Here is a 16,095-nt window from a genome sequence, read left to right on the forward strand (position 1 = left end):
TCAGGCCATTGATCCATCTAACTCAGCATTGTCTATGCTGACTGGCAGCAGCTCCCCAGGGATTCAGATGGGGGCTCCTCTCAGCTCCAACCGGAGATGCCAGGGATTGAACCTGGCACCTTCTGCATGCCAGGCATGTTCTGCAGCCCCATCATCCCCATGGAAGGCCATCATAGCATACTGTATACTTTGGAGAGCATCCAGACCTCTAGTGGAGCAGCACTGTGTTGGCGGAAGCGCCTTCCATGAATGGAAGAAGAGTTCCAATTGTGCAAGGACCTCTTTCATGAGCACAACTCATCTTCTGTTCCTGGAAGTAGCTTTTACCAATGGAGTAGAGTAGAGTAAAGTGTGCCATCAAGTTGGTATCGACTCCTGGTGCCCACAGAGACCAGTGGTTTTCTTTGGTAGAATACAGGAAGGGTTTACCCTTGTAATTTCCTGCACAGTCTGAGATGATATCTTTCAGCATCTTCCTATATCACTGCTTCCCAATATAGTAGCAGCGGGGATTCCAACCGGCAGCCTTCTGCTTGTTAGTCAAGCATTTCCTCACTGCACCACTTAAGGTGGTACTGCTCCATTAAAAGCCTGGATGCTGCCCATCTTTTCACCTATCCATGATCTCACACAAACATTTATCTGATTTTCCCTGTCCACACAATATCTTCCATTCTTTACACCCTCCCTCCCTCCCAATACATATGAATCCACTTGTTCAACTCTGTTACCTCAGTTTCTCTCTGGCCATGTTTCCCCCTCTCTAACATAAGAAGCCCTTCACAGGTACACAAAGCAGTGTGGGAGCTGCTTCACTGTGGCACAACCCCATTCCCTTGCACAAATCACCAAGTGGACAGGGTTAATCATGGGTCTTCCCACCCAACTGACTCTGTACTGATTAGGAAGTCGCTTCTTTTACCTTGGAAAAGAAGCGACTAAAGGGATACATGATCGAGGTGTATAAAATTATGCATGGAGTGGAGAGGGTGGACAGAGAGAAATATTTCTCCCTCTCTCACCACACTAGAACCAGGGGTTACCCCATGAAACTGAAGGTCAGGAAATTTAAGACCGATAAGAGGAAGCACTTTTTCACACAGCACATAATTAATCTGTGGAATTCTTTGTCATGGGATGTGGTGATAGCCACCAGTTTGGATGGCTTTAGAAGGGGCTTAGACAGATTCATGGTGGACAGGTCTATCAATGGCTACTAGTCTGGTGGCTGTGGGCCATCTCCAGCCTCAGAAGCATGATGCCTCTCAATACCAATTACAGGGAAGCAACAACAGGAGAGAGGGTATGCCCTCACCTCTTGCCTGTGGGCTCCCCAGAGGCATCTGGTGGGCCACTGTGTGAAACAGGATGCTGGATTAGATGGGCCTTGTGCCTGATCCAGCAGGGCTGTTCTTATGTTCTTGGGAAAGAATGCTGCTATTGGCCCCACCGACGTGATTGTTCAATTTAGACACACTTCTCAGTAGTGTGGGATCACACCAAGAGCAAATGGCTCCTACACTGCTGTGTGTGTGTGTGTGTGTGTGTGTGTGAGAGAGAGAGAGAGAGAGAGAGGGAGGGAGGGAGGGAGGGAGGGAGAAGGAGAGAGAATGGGCATGTTTGCCTATCTAGTGAGTCTTTGGCACATACCAAGTGCTGACAACTGAGCTGGTGACAGAGCAACTCTTACAAAGAGTGTAATAGCCAAATGGTGACCTAGCATGAAACAACTAGGAAAGCATTCTCACTAGAGATTGTGTTACTCCAAGACAGGGTATCAGGAAGGAACCCCCCACCTCTGAGCACCCACCTCACAGAAGACTTTTCGTGCCTCAGTCTCATAAAAGAGCCCAACGATGATGCGGGCATCCTGGCGCTGTAGGGAGGAAAATGGGATCAGATGGCCAGAAGGCATTCCCACAAAGACAAGCACAACCAAATATTAATCACAGATGTGTTGAGCATGCTGTATAACCCCCCTACCCCACATGCAGACATTTTTATTAAATGAAGATCTACTTATACACACACAACACACACAACACAACACACAACACACACACACACACTCCTGCACATGCCTATCATTCCATCATTCCCCAACATCATTGCCAGCAGACAGAGGCCCACAGATCTGAACTTTATAGCAACTAGGAAGACAACAAAGGACCTCTCTCCCGGCCACACAGAAAAACGAAGGTTGTACCCCACACCTTTTATTTTCCACATAATCCAAAAGCTGGTTTTTCATTCTCTCTTAATACATTTATATATTATTCCTTATTGCAATTCATCATTTCTTTTGTCCACGGGTTTCTTGCCATTGTTTTTGCTTTTCCATTCCGTGAACCCCGTTTCCTTTCCTGGATCTTTAGTTAGATACACATAAAAGTCTACCAATATACTGAGTCTTGGATACCTCGCCAATATAATGATACAAGAGGTGGGAGGGCGATTGCTAAAAGCATTTCTGATACTATGCAAAGAAAACAATATAACTTAGGAAATGCTTTGTTGGATCAAACTAAAGGTCTATCTAGGTTGGTTTGGTTTCCATCAGAAGCAATCTGGAAATCTCTGGAAGCAATCAGGGCACAAAAGTGATGGTCATTCCCTGTTGTTAATTACAGGCACCCAGTACTCAGATTATGAGTATACTGCCTCTGACTATGGAGGTTCTAACAATTTTCTTCTAAAAAACCATGTGAGCTTGTGGTGTCACCATATAAGTTATTGATGCACTGTGTGAAGAAGTACTTTCTTTTGCTGGACTTACTGCTAATCAGATTGGCCAGTGGCCAGAGGAATCCACTGTGTATTCTGCATGTTTGAAGCAGACAAGGTACTTAGTGAGATGCACTGCCACTTGTTTTTTTCCTTCCTTGCAGAGTCAATGCCAGTGAATCTGTAATGCCGTGTCATTAATGATTAATAAACCATACTGAGTTTGGTTATCTGATGTCATTATTATTAACTAGCAAAATTCCCCTCATAATTGCCCCTCCCCTGTACCAGGCGGGGGGAACACAACATTCTAGCCCCATAGGATCTAGTCAGTGGGGGGAAAGTGGTACAGTGCCTGGAGTGGGAGTCAAGTTTTGCCCCACCAAACTGAGTCCCCAGATACAGCTCTCGTATGAAAGGGAACAAGCAGCTGTCTTCTCCGTGCGGCTGGAAGACATCTACGGCAACCCTGGCCTGCTGAAAAAAGGCTAAGTGCTGCTGCAATGTCTTGCTCATTTATTCTGGAGGCATCAGCTTTCCCCTGAGCAGAAGCTGTCAGGAGGATGGGGAGTCTGCCCATCTGTCAGCTCAGGGGAGGGCAGCTGCCACCCGAACCACTGAGACGGTGCCTCGGTTGCTGCTGCTTCTTTTTCAGCAGAAGGCTAGGCTTGCAGAGGGTGTATAGTGGTGGCACCTGGTGATATTTTCTGGCTGGGAATGCAGGGCAAGGGAGACTAAGTAAGGAGAGGCTGGCTCTCTAGCCACCACTCATCATATTGGCTGCAGGCAGGGACTCTTCCTAGAAACAAAGTATACAGAGGTCAGCGGAAGGGCATCTGCTCCACACAAGGAAGGTCCATCCATGGCATCTCATGGGGACATAGGAAGATGCCTCTTCCTCTCGGTCTCAGTATTCTCTACGCGGACTGGCAGCGGCTCTCCAAGGTTCCAGGCAGGAGTCTTTCCTAGTCCTACCTGGAGATGCCGCCAGGGATTGGACCTGGGATACATCTGCATACAAAGCAGATGCTCTACTACTGAGCTACGGCTGGGAAGTCTTCTGGAACCTTGGAAAGCCACTGCCAGCCATTGTAAACAACACTGAGCTAGATGGACCAATGGTTTGACTCCGTTGAAGGCAGGCTGATAGGAATTCAGGCTATTGGGAAGTAGGGTATTTGATTATAGACCTTCGCTCATTAATAAAGTCAAAACACGTAAACTAGCCTATAGGGACAAAATGTTCCATACTTCCACACAAAGCCACAAGCTGCCCTATGCACCTCAGGATTGCTAACTTTTGAACTGGCCACTACAGCTGTCTCTTTAATAGCAGTTTGATTGGCAGCAATAAGCTAATGAATATGCTTCGCTCCATGCCAGGAAAAGATTCACTTGCTGATTCTGGCTGGTCAAGGGACTGTTAAAGAGACAGGAAAAGACCAGACTGTTTTTCTCCTCACCAGCTGGCAACCTCACAGACACCATATACATGCACAAAAAAATACATGGACACACATTCCTGTAGACATGTGAACAGTTGTTGACTGCATATGAATATGTCCCTGGCACATGAATTCATTTAGAACTTCACCAGTTTAAAATTGCCCCCAATTCTAAGGAATCGGAGCAACAAACCCCCCAAATACAGGAAAACTTCACTGAAATTTCTCCACCCTCTGCAGACTACTCTTATCTCCAAAAATAAACTGTTGCAGAGTTAGGAATATTAATGCATTGGGTTATAGAAGTTGCATATAAGCCCTGCTCAGGCGTGATGGAAGTGGGGATACTGTGCATGGCAACAGCATCTACAAGAGCACATCTGAAAGCCCTGCCCCCACACTGACACAGTTTAATCCCGCCCCTTGTTCTCCATAGTTATAGTGCTTGTCTGAAGAGATGGAACATTACACTTGCCGAGTGGTTCCTCCCAGCTGGGGTGCCCCTGTGTTCCAACCCAAGGAGAAATCTTCGTGTGTACAGAGTTGTCTCTTCAGACAAATGCTCTAATGAGGAGAGCAGGGGGCAGGGTTTTAGAGTGGGTCTGCCAGAGAGGACCCATTGTGGTGGGTCTGCCAGAGTGGAGACACTGCAACCATATACTGAATCCCCCACCTCCGTAATGCCTGAACAGAACTCTTGTACTCTCTAAATCTGTGTCAGAAGAGGCCAACCTACCTTTATTTCTATGGGGAAAGGCTAAATGGGGTTAACACTTGTTCACCTTCCAGACCCTGGCTTCTGGTTGCACCTGCAAGCATGACTTGTCCCCTTAACTAAGCAGGGTCTGCCCTGGTTGAATATGAAAGGGAGACTAGAAGTGTGAGCACTGAAAGATATTCCCCTCCTCAGGGGATGGAGCCGCTCTGGGAAGAGCATCAGAAGGTTCCAAGTTCCCTCCCTGGCATCTCCAAGATAGGGCTGAGAGAGGTTCTTGCCTGCAACCTTGGAGAAGCTGCTGCCAGTCTGTGAAGACAATAGTGAAGCGCTTCTCACAATCAGTGAGAAGAGCTTTGGGGCTAATTGCAGGGAGAGTGGGCTTAGCCTGCTCTCCCCGCAGACGAGCAGCAGCTTGTAGCTGGGCTGTCAGACCAGACGCCCACACGACTGCCGGCTCTGTCACGGAGCCGGCAGGGGCAGCAGGGATCAGGGGCTGCATGGCCCATGGCTTGCAGCCTCCCGGTTGGGGGTCTGCTCACGTGTTGCTGCGGCAACACACAAGCAAAAAGATTGTTAACAGAGCACTCGCTCCGTTAAACTCGTCTTAGGGGAGGGGTAATTAGGTGGGCTAGCCGCCTTGAGAGCACCGGGCTCACCTGTGAGCCCGGTGGTTCCCACGATCCCTGGAAAGTGGGCTAAGCTCCCTTAGCCCGCTTTCCAGTGATCATGAGAATAGCTTCACTGATTTTTTAGAGAGCTGGTCTTGTGGTAGCAAGCATAACCTGTCCCCTTAGCTAAGCAGGGTCTGCCCTGGTTGCATTTGAATGGGAGACCACATGTGAGCACTGTAAGATACTCTCCTCAGGGGATGGAGCCACTCTGGGAATTGCAGAAGGTTTCAAGTTCCCTCCCTGGCATCTCCAAGATAGGGCTGAGGGAGATCCCTGCCTGCAACCTTGGAGAAGCTGCTGCCAGTCTGTGTAGACAAAACTGAACTAAATAGACCAATGGTCTGATTCAGTATATGGCAGCTTCCTATGTTGCTATGATGCATCCCAGTCCCTAAATGCATATTGGCTATGACAAGTCCAGACCTGCCATGGCCTACACCAGGTAAACACCTCATAAGGAGCAGTAGTGCCCTGGAGGGGCGGGGTATAAATGTTTTAAATAAATAATAAAAAATAAATAATAAGAACTTAAGAACAGCCCTGCTGGATCAGGCCCAAGGCCCATCTAGTCCAGCATCCTGTTTCGCACTGTGGTCCACCAGATGCCACTGGGAGCCTACAGGCAGGAGTTGAGGGCATGCCTTCTCTCCTGCTGTTACTCCCCTGCAACTGGTATTCAGAGACATCCTGCTCTCCACGGCTATTCTTTAACTTCCCAAATCAGGTTATGCCCTCACATCAATTTCACAGCCAGGTTTCCTACAGATATTTATTACATTTTTATCCTGCACGCCCTCCAACAGACTGAGGTGGTGGTACATCCTGTTACTCTGACAATAACTCTGCGAGGCAAGTTAGGCTGAGTGATAAGCAACTGGCCCACATTCCCCCAGTGAGCTTCATTGCTGAGTTGGGATTTGAACCCAGTTCTCCCCCGTCCTTAGGGCTGGTCTCATAATCAGAACTTGGGTAGGACAAGCATTCTACCCAAGTTCGGGAGCTGCTTGCACTCCCAATTTCTGATTGTTTGAGTGTAAAACAAGGCTGGAGGATCTTGCCCAGTGCTAAGTCTCAGCTGGGGAGGAAGAGCACGCCTTACTAGACCTCAGCTTTGGAATGAGGTGGGAGGTGGAGCTTATATAATACATTGTTAAGTGTCTTAGGTCTGGAGTTAGCAAAAGCTATTAATACCCTCTGGATTTCACACAGTATCATCTGCCAAGGGGACAGAGGGGGACAGACCCAAAATGACCGTCTTTTGATATGGATCTTTTGTAGTCATGTAAGATTAACCTACCTGCCTATTATTATCAACTAGAGCAGTATATAGAGTTAGAATCCTAATGTTCTTTGTTTCATTTCCATACAATTCTACGTTTTTCCTGTATGTTAATAAATCTAACTTCTTGGTGATGTTGTCAGCCTGCATGTTCTGTTCTGAGAGGGGATTCTCACCCCCCATTAATGCCTTTGTCCTTTTTGCTAAGTTACTGAGAAAATGCATGCTAACCCTGCAGGAGAAACTGGGTGTATAAAAACTGGAAGCTAGCAGAATTTCACTAGGTACCCCAATAGGATACCTCCTCGTAATAAAAAATAAATAAAATCTTTTTGCTTTTTAATTTCATGTGTATTAGGGTAAGTTCATTCCAAGCATTAAAGTTGGAAGAACTAGACACCCATCAAATTTGGCTCCTATCAAGAGACGCCCTAGGATGTTAGGGTAAGGAGAGGAGTAAAAAGTCTCCAAAAGACCTCAGGGATATTATTTTATTTATTATGTTTTTATACTGCCCCATCTAGTAGCCCTGAGCAGTTTACAACCAATAAAACAACAACAGAATCAATCAAAATAACAATTTAATGCAACTTTGAAAACTATCTAAGGCCAGAATTTTATTTTATTTTTAAAAGTGTCTTAAGGGCTCTTTTGAAGACCATTAGGGCTGTTAAGCCTCTGGTTTCTGCCTTGGGCACATTACACATGCCCAAACAGGTGGGTTTGCAACACTTACAAAAAGAGCTCAGCTTGGACTTTGGAGAGGGGTCTACAGTAAGAAGGTTCAGGAACTGGGAAGAGCTACCAAGAACACTTCTCTTTGTGCCCTTGCTTCTGAACCTGACACATAGATGGTATAATTTGGAGTGGGCCTTTGTTGAGTTCCAGAGATTGCAATAGGGTACACAGCAGAAAGTAATTTCTAAGATCTGTTGGGCTGAAGCCTACAGGCAGTGCATACACCATTCAGTCTCTCCCAGTCAGACACACATCTAGCACCTTGAGATTCTTGACAGGCACTGTAGGGTCAGAGAAGAAGCTTTGGCGGAAGGTGATCTCAATGCCAGCCTCTTTGACTCGCTCCTCCAGGTCGTCCAAGGTCTGTGGGAACAAAGATGGAAGCCTAATTACAACACAGCAATGCGGGGGGCGGGTGGGCAAGGGTTCCGTTTTGGAATGATGCTAAAGCAATGCTTCTATTTTGTGCTTTCACAATCTCACTCCACAAAAATTAAGACAAAACATTGCATTTGATATCCAGCAGAGTTTCTTGGGAAGCTTAGTTTTTGTTTTTATAAAGTTCCCAGCTCCCATAGCTATGATCTTGAAAATGCAAAGCAATACCTAGTAAAATCTCCAAAATGGGGGGAGGAGAGAGAATCTGTTTCATTTGACAGGGGCTTTGCAGTGCATAGATCCTTGCAGGGCAGCCCTTTCCTGAGGCAAGGTGAGGCGGTTACCTCAAATGGCAGATTATTGAGGCACTGGTAGGGTAGCACAGCGATTGCAGCAGCTCTTTGGGACTGATCTGACTTTTGCATGCTTTGCAAAGAGCAAGAGGAGAAGAGAGTAAGCTGCCCTCCTCTCCTCACAAGCCTTGCAAAGCTTGCAAGAAGCATGTGGAGAGAAGAGAAGGCTGCTGGCAACCCCGCTTCCTCCCTACACCACTTTCAAAGCTTGCAAGCAGGGGTGCACCTAGGTAATTTGGGCGGCCGGACCACCCAGCTGCGAGACCCCCCAAAACCTACTTTTCTTTTGGGAGCCTATCACCGAACCTCTTATTAAAAAAAATTACAGATGCCGTGCGGCTGAGGGGGTGGCTGTCGGGGGGTGAGTGGAGCAGTCCTTCTCCTCTCCCCACTTCCCAGCAGCAGCAGTGGCTGGAGTGATGGTGCAGGTGTGCCTCGCAGTTGGCAGAAGATGCTGGGCCAAACAGATGGGCCCAGCGTCACTCCAGCCGCTGCAGGGGCCGGGTTAGGGAGGACTGCTCCGCTCACCTCTTGGCAGCCACCCCTCGGCCGCATGGCTGCTGTAATTGGGGGGGGGGAAGCATGGAGGTTCAGCAGGGTGGCTGCCAGAGGGCCCCCCACCACCATTTGTAGGCCCCCCTGGATCTTGGAGGCCACAGACCATATCCCCAAGGTCCAGGGATTAGAGTGCCTCTGCTTGCAAGGGTCAATGTTCCCTGTTGAAATAAGAGCATCTCCTTTGCTTTTAGGAAGACCCTCAAGCCGCACCTGTTTTCTCAGGCTTTTAATTGAATTGATTTTAAACTGTTTAATGTTTTATTTTATAAGATTATTTTTATTCATCTTGTGAAATTTTAATTGTTTTTATTGTTATATGCTTCTTGTGTTTTAATTTTGTACACCACCTAAGAGATCAACATATCAGGCAGTATAAATATATGACAAATAAATAAATACTGAAGGGGGCTGGCCCGAGCAGAGGTCTGGGGCAAAGCAGCATTTGGTGCCTCATATCAGGGCGCTGCAATATACCTTTACATTTCACACATAAATAGTGTGTGCCTGGAACTGTGCATTAAAGAAAACCAAATTCTGCAACAGGGAAATCAGCAAAATGGCACTAACAAGGTGCATATAATACTCTTGAGAGTTCTTTATGTGGCTATTTCTTTGGGAAGGGAAACAGTGGAAGGGAAATAAAGATGAGAAGATGCATAGGAAACGGATGTGCAATAGATAGGTAACGGCTGGAAGCAAGGATTAGGAGAAAATGAGAGCGGCTACTAGTGGAGATCTTCCCCTTGACCTGGAGACAAACTACCATTGTGTGGCTGCATATAAAGAACACAGGCTGCTGGGGGCCTCACTGGGGAGGGGGTCCACTGAGGGGAGCCATCACAGGCCCCGCTGTTTGCTGCCTCCACCGTGCCTGCCTGCTCCACCCACTAGCTCCGCCGTTCACTGCCTCCTGCTATGGGTCTGCCGCTTCTTGCTGGGGGCTCCTGCCCTGCCTCCCTCCGCTCGCTGGCTCTGTGGCCCCGCTAACCACTGCAGCTGGCAAAGGGAAACAAGCCCGCCCATGGTGCAGTGCAATGATGTCACCGTCCAGTGCCTGGGTGCCGAGCAGCGATGTCATTCTCCCATACCACAGGCCGGCTTGCTTCCCTGTGCTGACTGTGGCAGCTGTGGAGGCCAGCAGCAGGCTCAGACTGGCCCACAGGGCATATTCTCGGTGCGCCCTACCTGCGTGGTGCCCCTGCGCCCCAACTCCCACCATTAATTACCTATTATGCTCAAAACATGGCGCCCTCCCCACATACATTCCACCGCCCTCTCAGTGCCCCCAGTCCGGCCCTGGCCAGCAGAGCCAGCAGGGGGCTGCAGTGGTGGCAAAGGGCTGCGGCACATGGGCCACTGCCAGTGTTGCTACACCACCACCCTTGACCAATGGAAGGTTCTCCCTTTTTTTGGTCCTTTTAATTGCCTTTGTAAATAAGGGGGTGGGGATCATTTTCCAGCAGCACAAGGCCTTATATGGGTGACAAAAGGGGGAAGGGAGTTAGAGGGGAAGCAGCAGCATTGCTGAGAGATGGTGGGCAGCTGGTTCCTCCGACTGACCAGTTTGCTTGAGCTTGAGGCAGGCCCCCTCATGCTTGTCAGTAGAGGCCTATTCATGAGTGAGGGAAGGGAGACAGGAAATGGGCATGGCTGGTGAGCCGCCTGGAAGGCCAAAGAAGCAGCTCTGTGGCTCTCTCCGGTCAGAGAAAGAAAGCCAGGAGACCGTGAGAAGGACCTGGATGTGAACAGCCCCCTTCCTTTGGGCTGAGACTGAAAGGGCCCATACTTAGCCCCCACCCCCCTTCCTCACACCGGGCTACAATCCAGCAGCACAAAGGAAGGGGGAGGATGTGTAATCCTCTATTAATCAGCAACTCCCAATTCATCCAGTGGATCTGCAGGGTTTTGTTGCCTAATGTTGAAACCAATGGCCTAAGCATGCTTAGCTCTGTGTGGCATTATGGCTTCAAAAACATTTCCAAGATTCTGTAAGCACCATGAAATGTTCCTTTGCCAGCTACGCTCTGCATCTCCCAGTGCAACTGGGGTCATGCAAAATTCCTAAATTGCTCTGGTTGAGGACTGAGATTAGATTAGACACAGGACTAAGAACAGGATTCAGCATAAGGACAATTCCTGGGGCCTTAAGGAGCCAGTGGAAATGTACCACAATGAGGCAGAGGGCTATAGCCCATTTGCCTATTGCAATTCACATAAAAATAGCTTCATTTGCTTAACATTTGCATTAATGTGATGGACACCGGAACACAGCTGGTGGAAATGTTCCGCTTCTCCCTTGGTGCCATTTGTGTGATTTCCTTGTCTGAAACTACAAGCGGCAATTCTTCTTAGGACATCTTGGAGAGAAGCAGCATGCAATCGAGATCTTACATGACATTTATTAAGATTCAGTAGGAAAAAAGGACCCAGAAATGTACGTTCTGTCAGACAGAGCAGTCTAGAAGTCTACTAAATGCATCGCTGCCTCTTTTTTTGTTGCCTCTTCTTATTCCCTTGCTATCTTTGCCTCTCCCGTTCCTACTCCTCTCCTCAGCTGTCTAACTTCAGATTGTAAGCTGCTTGGAGCAGGAACATATTTTTGCCATCTTTATATCGCTCTGTAAAGAACTATGTACACTGATAGCCTCCATAATAAATCACATCAGTGGCTGACATACAGAGCAAGCATATACTGATGCAGTAAGGGAGCAGCCTAATAGAATTTCCCAATTAACTGCACCAGTGCAGAGGGGAAAGTGCAGTTTTTGACACCCTCCCCTTCCCCAAAAAGCTCTCTGTGCCACCCAAAGGTATGTCCTTGAGGGTTGCACAGCCTTCTGGGACATATTTTCAGGTGGCACAGAGGACTTTCTGGGGAAGTGAAGGGTGTCAAAAATTGCCCCTTCCCTGCTGCACTGGTGCAGTTAATTGGAAAGCTGTTAGGTTGCTCCCTCGCTGCATCGGTACACCCTTGCTGTGTATGTCAGACAGATTGTTCTATTCAAGCATAATGTTTTCACAGTATCTTGATTGTGGTAAAAGGACTGTCAACTTATACTAAAAGAAAGCTGAGAGCCTCAGGATTTTAACAGGACTCTAACAGGGATCACCAAGGCTCAGGCATCAGAGACAACCCATGGATTTTAAATTGCTTATTTGTGTAGGATAAACATATATATCATGAGAAGAGACCAAATCAGTTTGTGTAAATGAGTACCCCTTAAAATCATTTACTTAGGATGATGTGGCTGCAAATCAAAGAAGCTCAAATCTCCTAGTTGAAATAGAGTCAATTAGCATATATAACTTATTCAGACAGCAGCATTTAGGTTTAGACAAATGTGAAACATTCTAGTGCAGATACAGGTGATAAAGGGCAAAGAGAAGAAAGGAGATATCAGCTCACTGAGGGAGAACAGGCTTTAGGGATGTGCACGAACCGATTCGGAGGCCCTTTTATGGGCCTCCAAACCAGTTCGAATGTCTGGTGGTTCGAAGGTGGGGGGATATCTTTAAGGATTGGGGAGGGTGCTCTTACCCCTCCCACCACGTTTCCCCTGCCGGCAATGTCTTTTAAAACGGTCCAGAGGGGTGGCAGTGTACCTCCTTGCTGCTCCGGTGCCTCCTCAGACCAGAAGTGGCTGGAAGTGCCCAGTGCACAAGCTGGTGACAGCCAGAATAAGCAGTAATTGGTTAGCTGGGCCACTGGTCTTCCTGGAAGGCAGAGTTGTATGTGTCAGGGGTTGCAGCCCATTTCCTTAGCCCCATAGAACTGAATGCTTACAGGTAGAACTGAATGGGAGTCCTTGAGAAGCAAGCCTGCCTTTGGTTATGGCTAGATCAGCGTCCCTTGTCTGAAAGTGCAAGAAACCTTGGGTGTTGCCTTTTATTAATAGAAATGGCAAGAATGATTCATTAACCTCATAAACCTCTCCTGGTGCCAGGAGTTATCATCAGGGTTGGGTTCAGTGCTGGAGGAAGGACCTTAGCTCAGTGGAAGAACATCTGCTTTGCTTGCAGGTAGAACTGGAAAAACCCCTGTCTGAAACTTTTGCTGCCAGTCAGTGTGGACAGGACAGTTCTGAGCTAGATGGATCAATGGTCTGACTCAGTATAAGCTTCCCACGCATGTAACCTATCCCCTACGAACAGTTCTGGAAGCTGCCAGAAGTTACAGTATGTATGGAAGCCAGGTGATGGCTAAGGCTTATGTTCAGAGTGGGGGACTCCATACCGAGGTGAACACCTCTGTGGTCTGCTGGATAGTGGCGATCTTGGTCCAGCCCCACTTCTTGAAGAGCTGCACGCGGGTAGGGTTGTGCAGCGTGGCTGAAGGGTGTGTGCGGAAGAAGGTGGGGAAACGCTGGCGGTTGGACAGCGCCGGAGAGCTGGAGCCATAGGAGAGCTGCAAGAAAGCAGAGGTCGGAGGCACAGCTAAGCAAGGAAAAGGATGAGGCACCAAAGTTGACCTCTTCCAACCTTAAGGTCAAGATTTCCGACCTGCCTCCCCACCCTCATCCCCCAGGCAAACACATATGGCATTGCAACCCCAAATACACTCCGGTCCTTTCCTCATATTAAAAGGCCTGCTCCAGACACTTGCTTGCCACAACTTAATTTCTAAACTGAGGCATCAAAGTTAAGGCAGTGTGGCTTTCAGGCAGGTTTTATTTGAAAACACTGTCTTCCAGTCTCAGAGGAAGGGGCTGTGCTAACTCCATGTTTCGGGGGGGGAGGGGATGTACTTTGTACATGCTCAGAGGTATTCTTCACACCTATTTCAGGTGTGAAGGGAAATGGGGCTAGGAAATGGAAATGGGACCAGGTTACTGACCTGAGTCCTGGCTTAAATGCACACCTGCCTGCCTGCTCCTATACTCTCCACAGTCACTAGACACACAAAGAGATGCAAGCACAGGCACTCACCACAATGAGGTTCCACATGCGTGCAGCCTCAGCCACCAGGGTGGAAACACTGCTGCAGCCTGGCATAAGGATGATCTTGATGGGGTCATTATAGAGGAGCTCATACAGGAATTTGGTTGCCACACCAGGTTCACACTGTGGTTGTAGACAGAGAATAAATCCTGTCACTGAGACAGTTCTGTCTCCCTCCCCAATCCCTCCCACATGTTACCCATTTAGAATTGAGAGCAAACCCAGGAATTACTACCAAGAGGGCTTGAGGCAAGTGCTCTTAAGCATTTAGTTGTATATTAGATACTGTGCAGGAGGAGGGAGTGGTGTGGTCCCTATTTAAAGAAGTCACTTTTTAAGAGGATAAGACAGGTGAGGAAGGCTAGAATTTGACCAGTGAAGAGTGGGTATGGAATGGGGAAGAGTGAAGATGGCCCTGGACATTCAGGGATAGAGAACTGGGCAGGGATGTGTGTGCAAAAGGCTTTCCTAATGAAATGGGTCTTGAGGAGGAAGGAGGTTGCTTGGAAAGATGATAAGAAAAGAGGAGGCAGCAAAAGGGGACCAACCATAGATCAGCTTTCCCCTCTCAAATTAATTATATCAGGGACTGACAAATCTCAGGTGCCAAGGAATCAAGGCACCTAGAAACTTGAATGTGGTGTCTAGACTAGGATGTTCAAAGGCAGCGTTATTTAATAACAGCTTTATTTGTCCTGGGGAGCTCTGTTTCTGTTCTAAGCGTGTCCCCCTCCACAATGCTCATCACCAAGGCCGGTAATTTTATCAAGTGTTCACTCTCCTGTTCCTAAATGTCTGGGCTGGCTCCTAGATCCAAAGAAAAGTTGACATGAACTATGTGTTATTTTGTATTATTTCACCCTTCCTCAAGGGGGCTCAGGCTAGGCAGTGTTTATGGTTCTCCTCCCACTCATGATATCCCCACAACAACCCTGTGAGGTAGATTGGACTGAGAAATAGTGACTGACTGAAAGTCACCTGGTGGGCTTCATGTCTGAGTGGAGAAGTGTCACTGTTCTCCTGTGGCTTCAATCCTATAAAAACATTGACCCAGAGAGGCCCCAGGCAAAGGTTCAACAGTAGTGGACTAGAGTCCTTGGCTAACAGTTGGGACAGGAAAAGAAGGGTCTTTCAGACAGTCAGTCTGTTGTGAGCTTGCCTTTCTGGATCTGCACTGTGTGATGGGGGTGTTGAGCTAGGATCCAGGGCGGAAGAATAATCCCTCAGAGTGCTAGACAGATAGATATACACGATACAATGACGATGATGGTGATGATGATGATGATTTATAAACTTCTTTCCAACAGAATAGTTCTCAAAGTGATTTATGTAGCAAAAGAAATGAAGATATTTTTTAAAAGGGTTGCCTGATCCCCAAAAGCTGACAGCCTAAAAAACCCCAAAAACCAAACCAAACCAAAAAACCCACAAAAGATACACCAGCAACAGACACTGGAGAGATGCTCTACTGGGCTGAATAGGGGCAGCTGCTCTCCCCCTGCCAAATACAAGAGAACCATCACCTTAAAAGGTGCCTCTTTGTCCAGTTAGCAGGGGCTTGCAGGGATATGTGCGCGCGCACACACACACACACACACACACAACTTGATGGGGGTAACATGCTGGGGCTGTGATAGACAGGACTCCTCTCTCTTAGGTTCTGGCTGACAGTGGTTTTGTCACCTCCTATGGAGCCAGATGCAGAAAGAAACTTGGGACAGAGCAGGACAACAGACCCAGTTGTCGACGCTGGGTTGTGGAATGAGCTCCCCGTGGATATAAGAGGTTTATCTTCCTTGGAGGCCTTCAGGAGAGCCCTCAAGGTCCATCTTTTTAGCCTGGCTTTTAATGAGAGCTAGTTTTAATTTTAATCTGGTTTAAATGGTTTAAAAAAAAATTCATTGTTTTATTATGTGTTTTTGATTTTAATGTAAACCAGTCTGAACCACTTTAGCAACGGCAGTATATTAAATACTAACACACGTGCACACATGGTCATTACATAACAAGGTAAGACTTGCCTTGCTGGAGGAGACCAAAGGGTTCATTCACAGAGCCCAGCACTCTTTCCCCAACAGTGGCTCCCCAGATTGCTCCTTCAACCCTGCTCTGCAAGCTCACGAGCAAGGCATGATGGGAGACGGCCACCCCCTCTGATTTGTCCCCAGCATCTGGCATCAGCGGCACGCAGAATCCGAACATGGAGGCTCCATTCTCAGCTATCATGGCTAACAGCCTTATGCTGAGCCTGATAATGTGAGGGTAAAACAGAAGGCAGCATCGAACAGGGAAT

General features: G+C 47.8%; 1 protein-coding gene across 1 annotated transcript in view; it reads right to left on the bottom strand.

The window, feature by feature from the left end:
• GABBR1 (gamma-aminobutyric acid type B receptor subunit 1) overlaps window positions 1-16,095 on the bottom strand; it is a 140,303-nt gene that overhangs the window by 32,659 nt on the left and 91,549 nt on the right. Inside the window, 4 exon segments of the mRNA XM_053292649.1 lie at window positions 1,811-1,876; window positions 7,837-7,938; window positions 13,099-13,269; window positions 13,791-13,925. Coding sequence (XP_053148624.1) covers window positions 1,811-1,876; window positions 7,837-7,938; window positions 13,099-13,269; window positions 13,791-13,925 — 474 coding nt within the window.

The sequence above is a fragment of the Hemicordylus capensis genome, chromosome 2, assembly GCF_027244095.1.
Source record: "Hemicordylus capensis ecotype Gifberg chromosome 2, rHemCap1.1.pri, whole genome shotgun sequence".
Taxonomy (NCBI): domain Eukaryota; kingdom Metazoa; phylum Chordata; class Lepidosauria; order Squamata; family Cordylidae; genus Hemicordylus; species Hemicordylus capensis.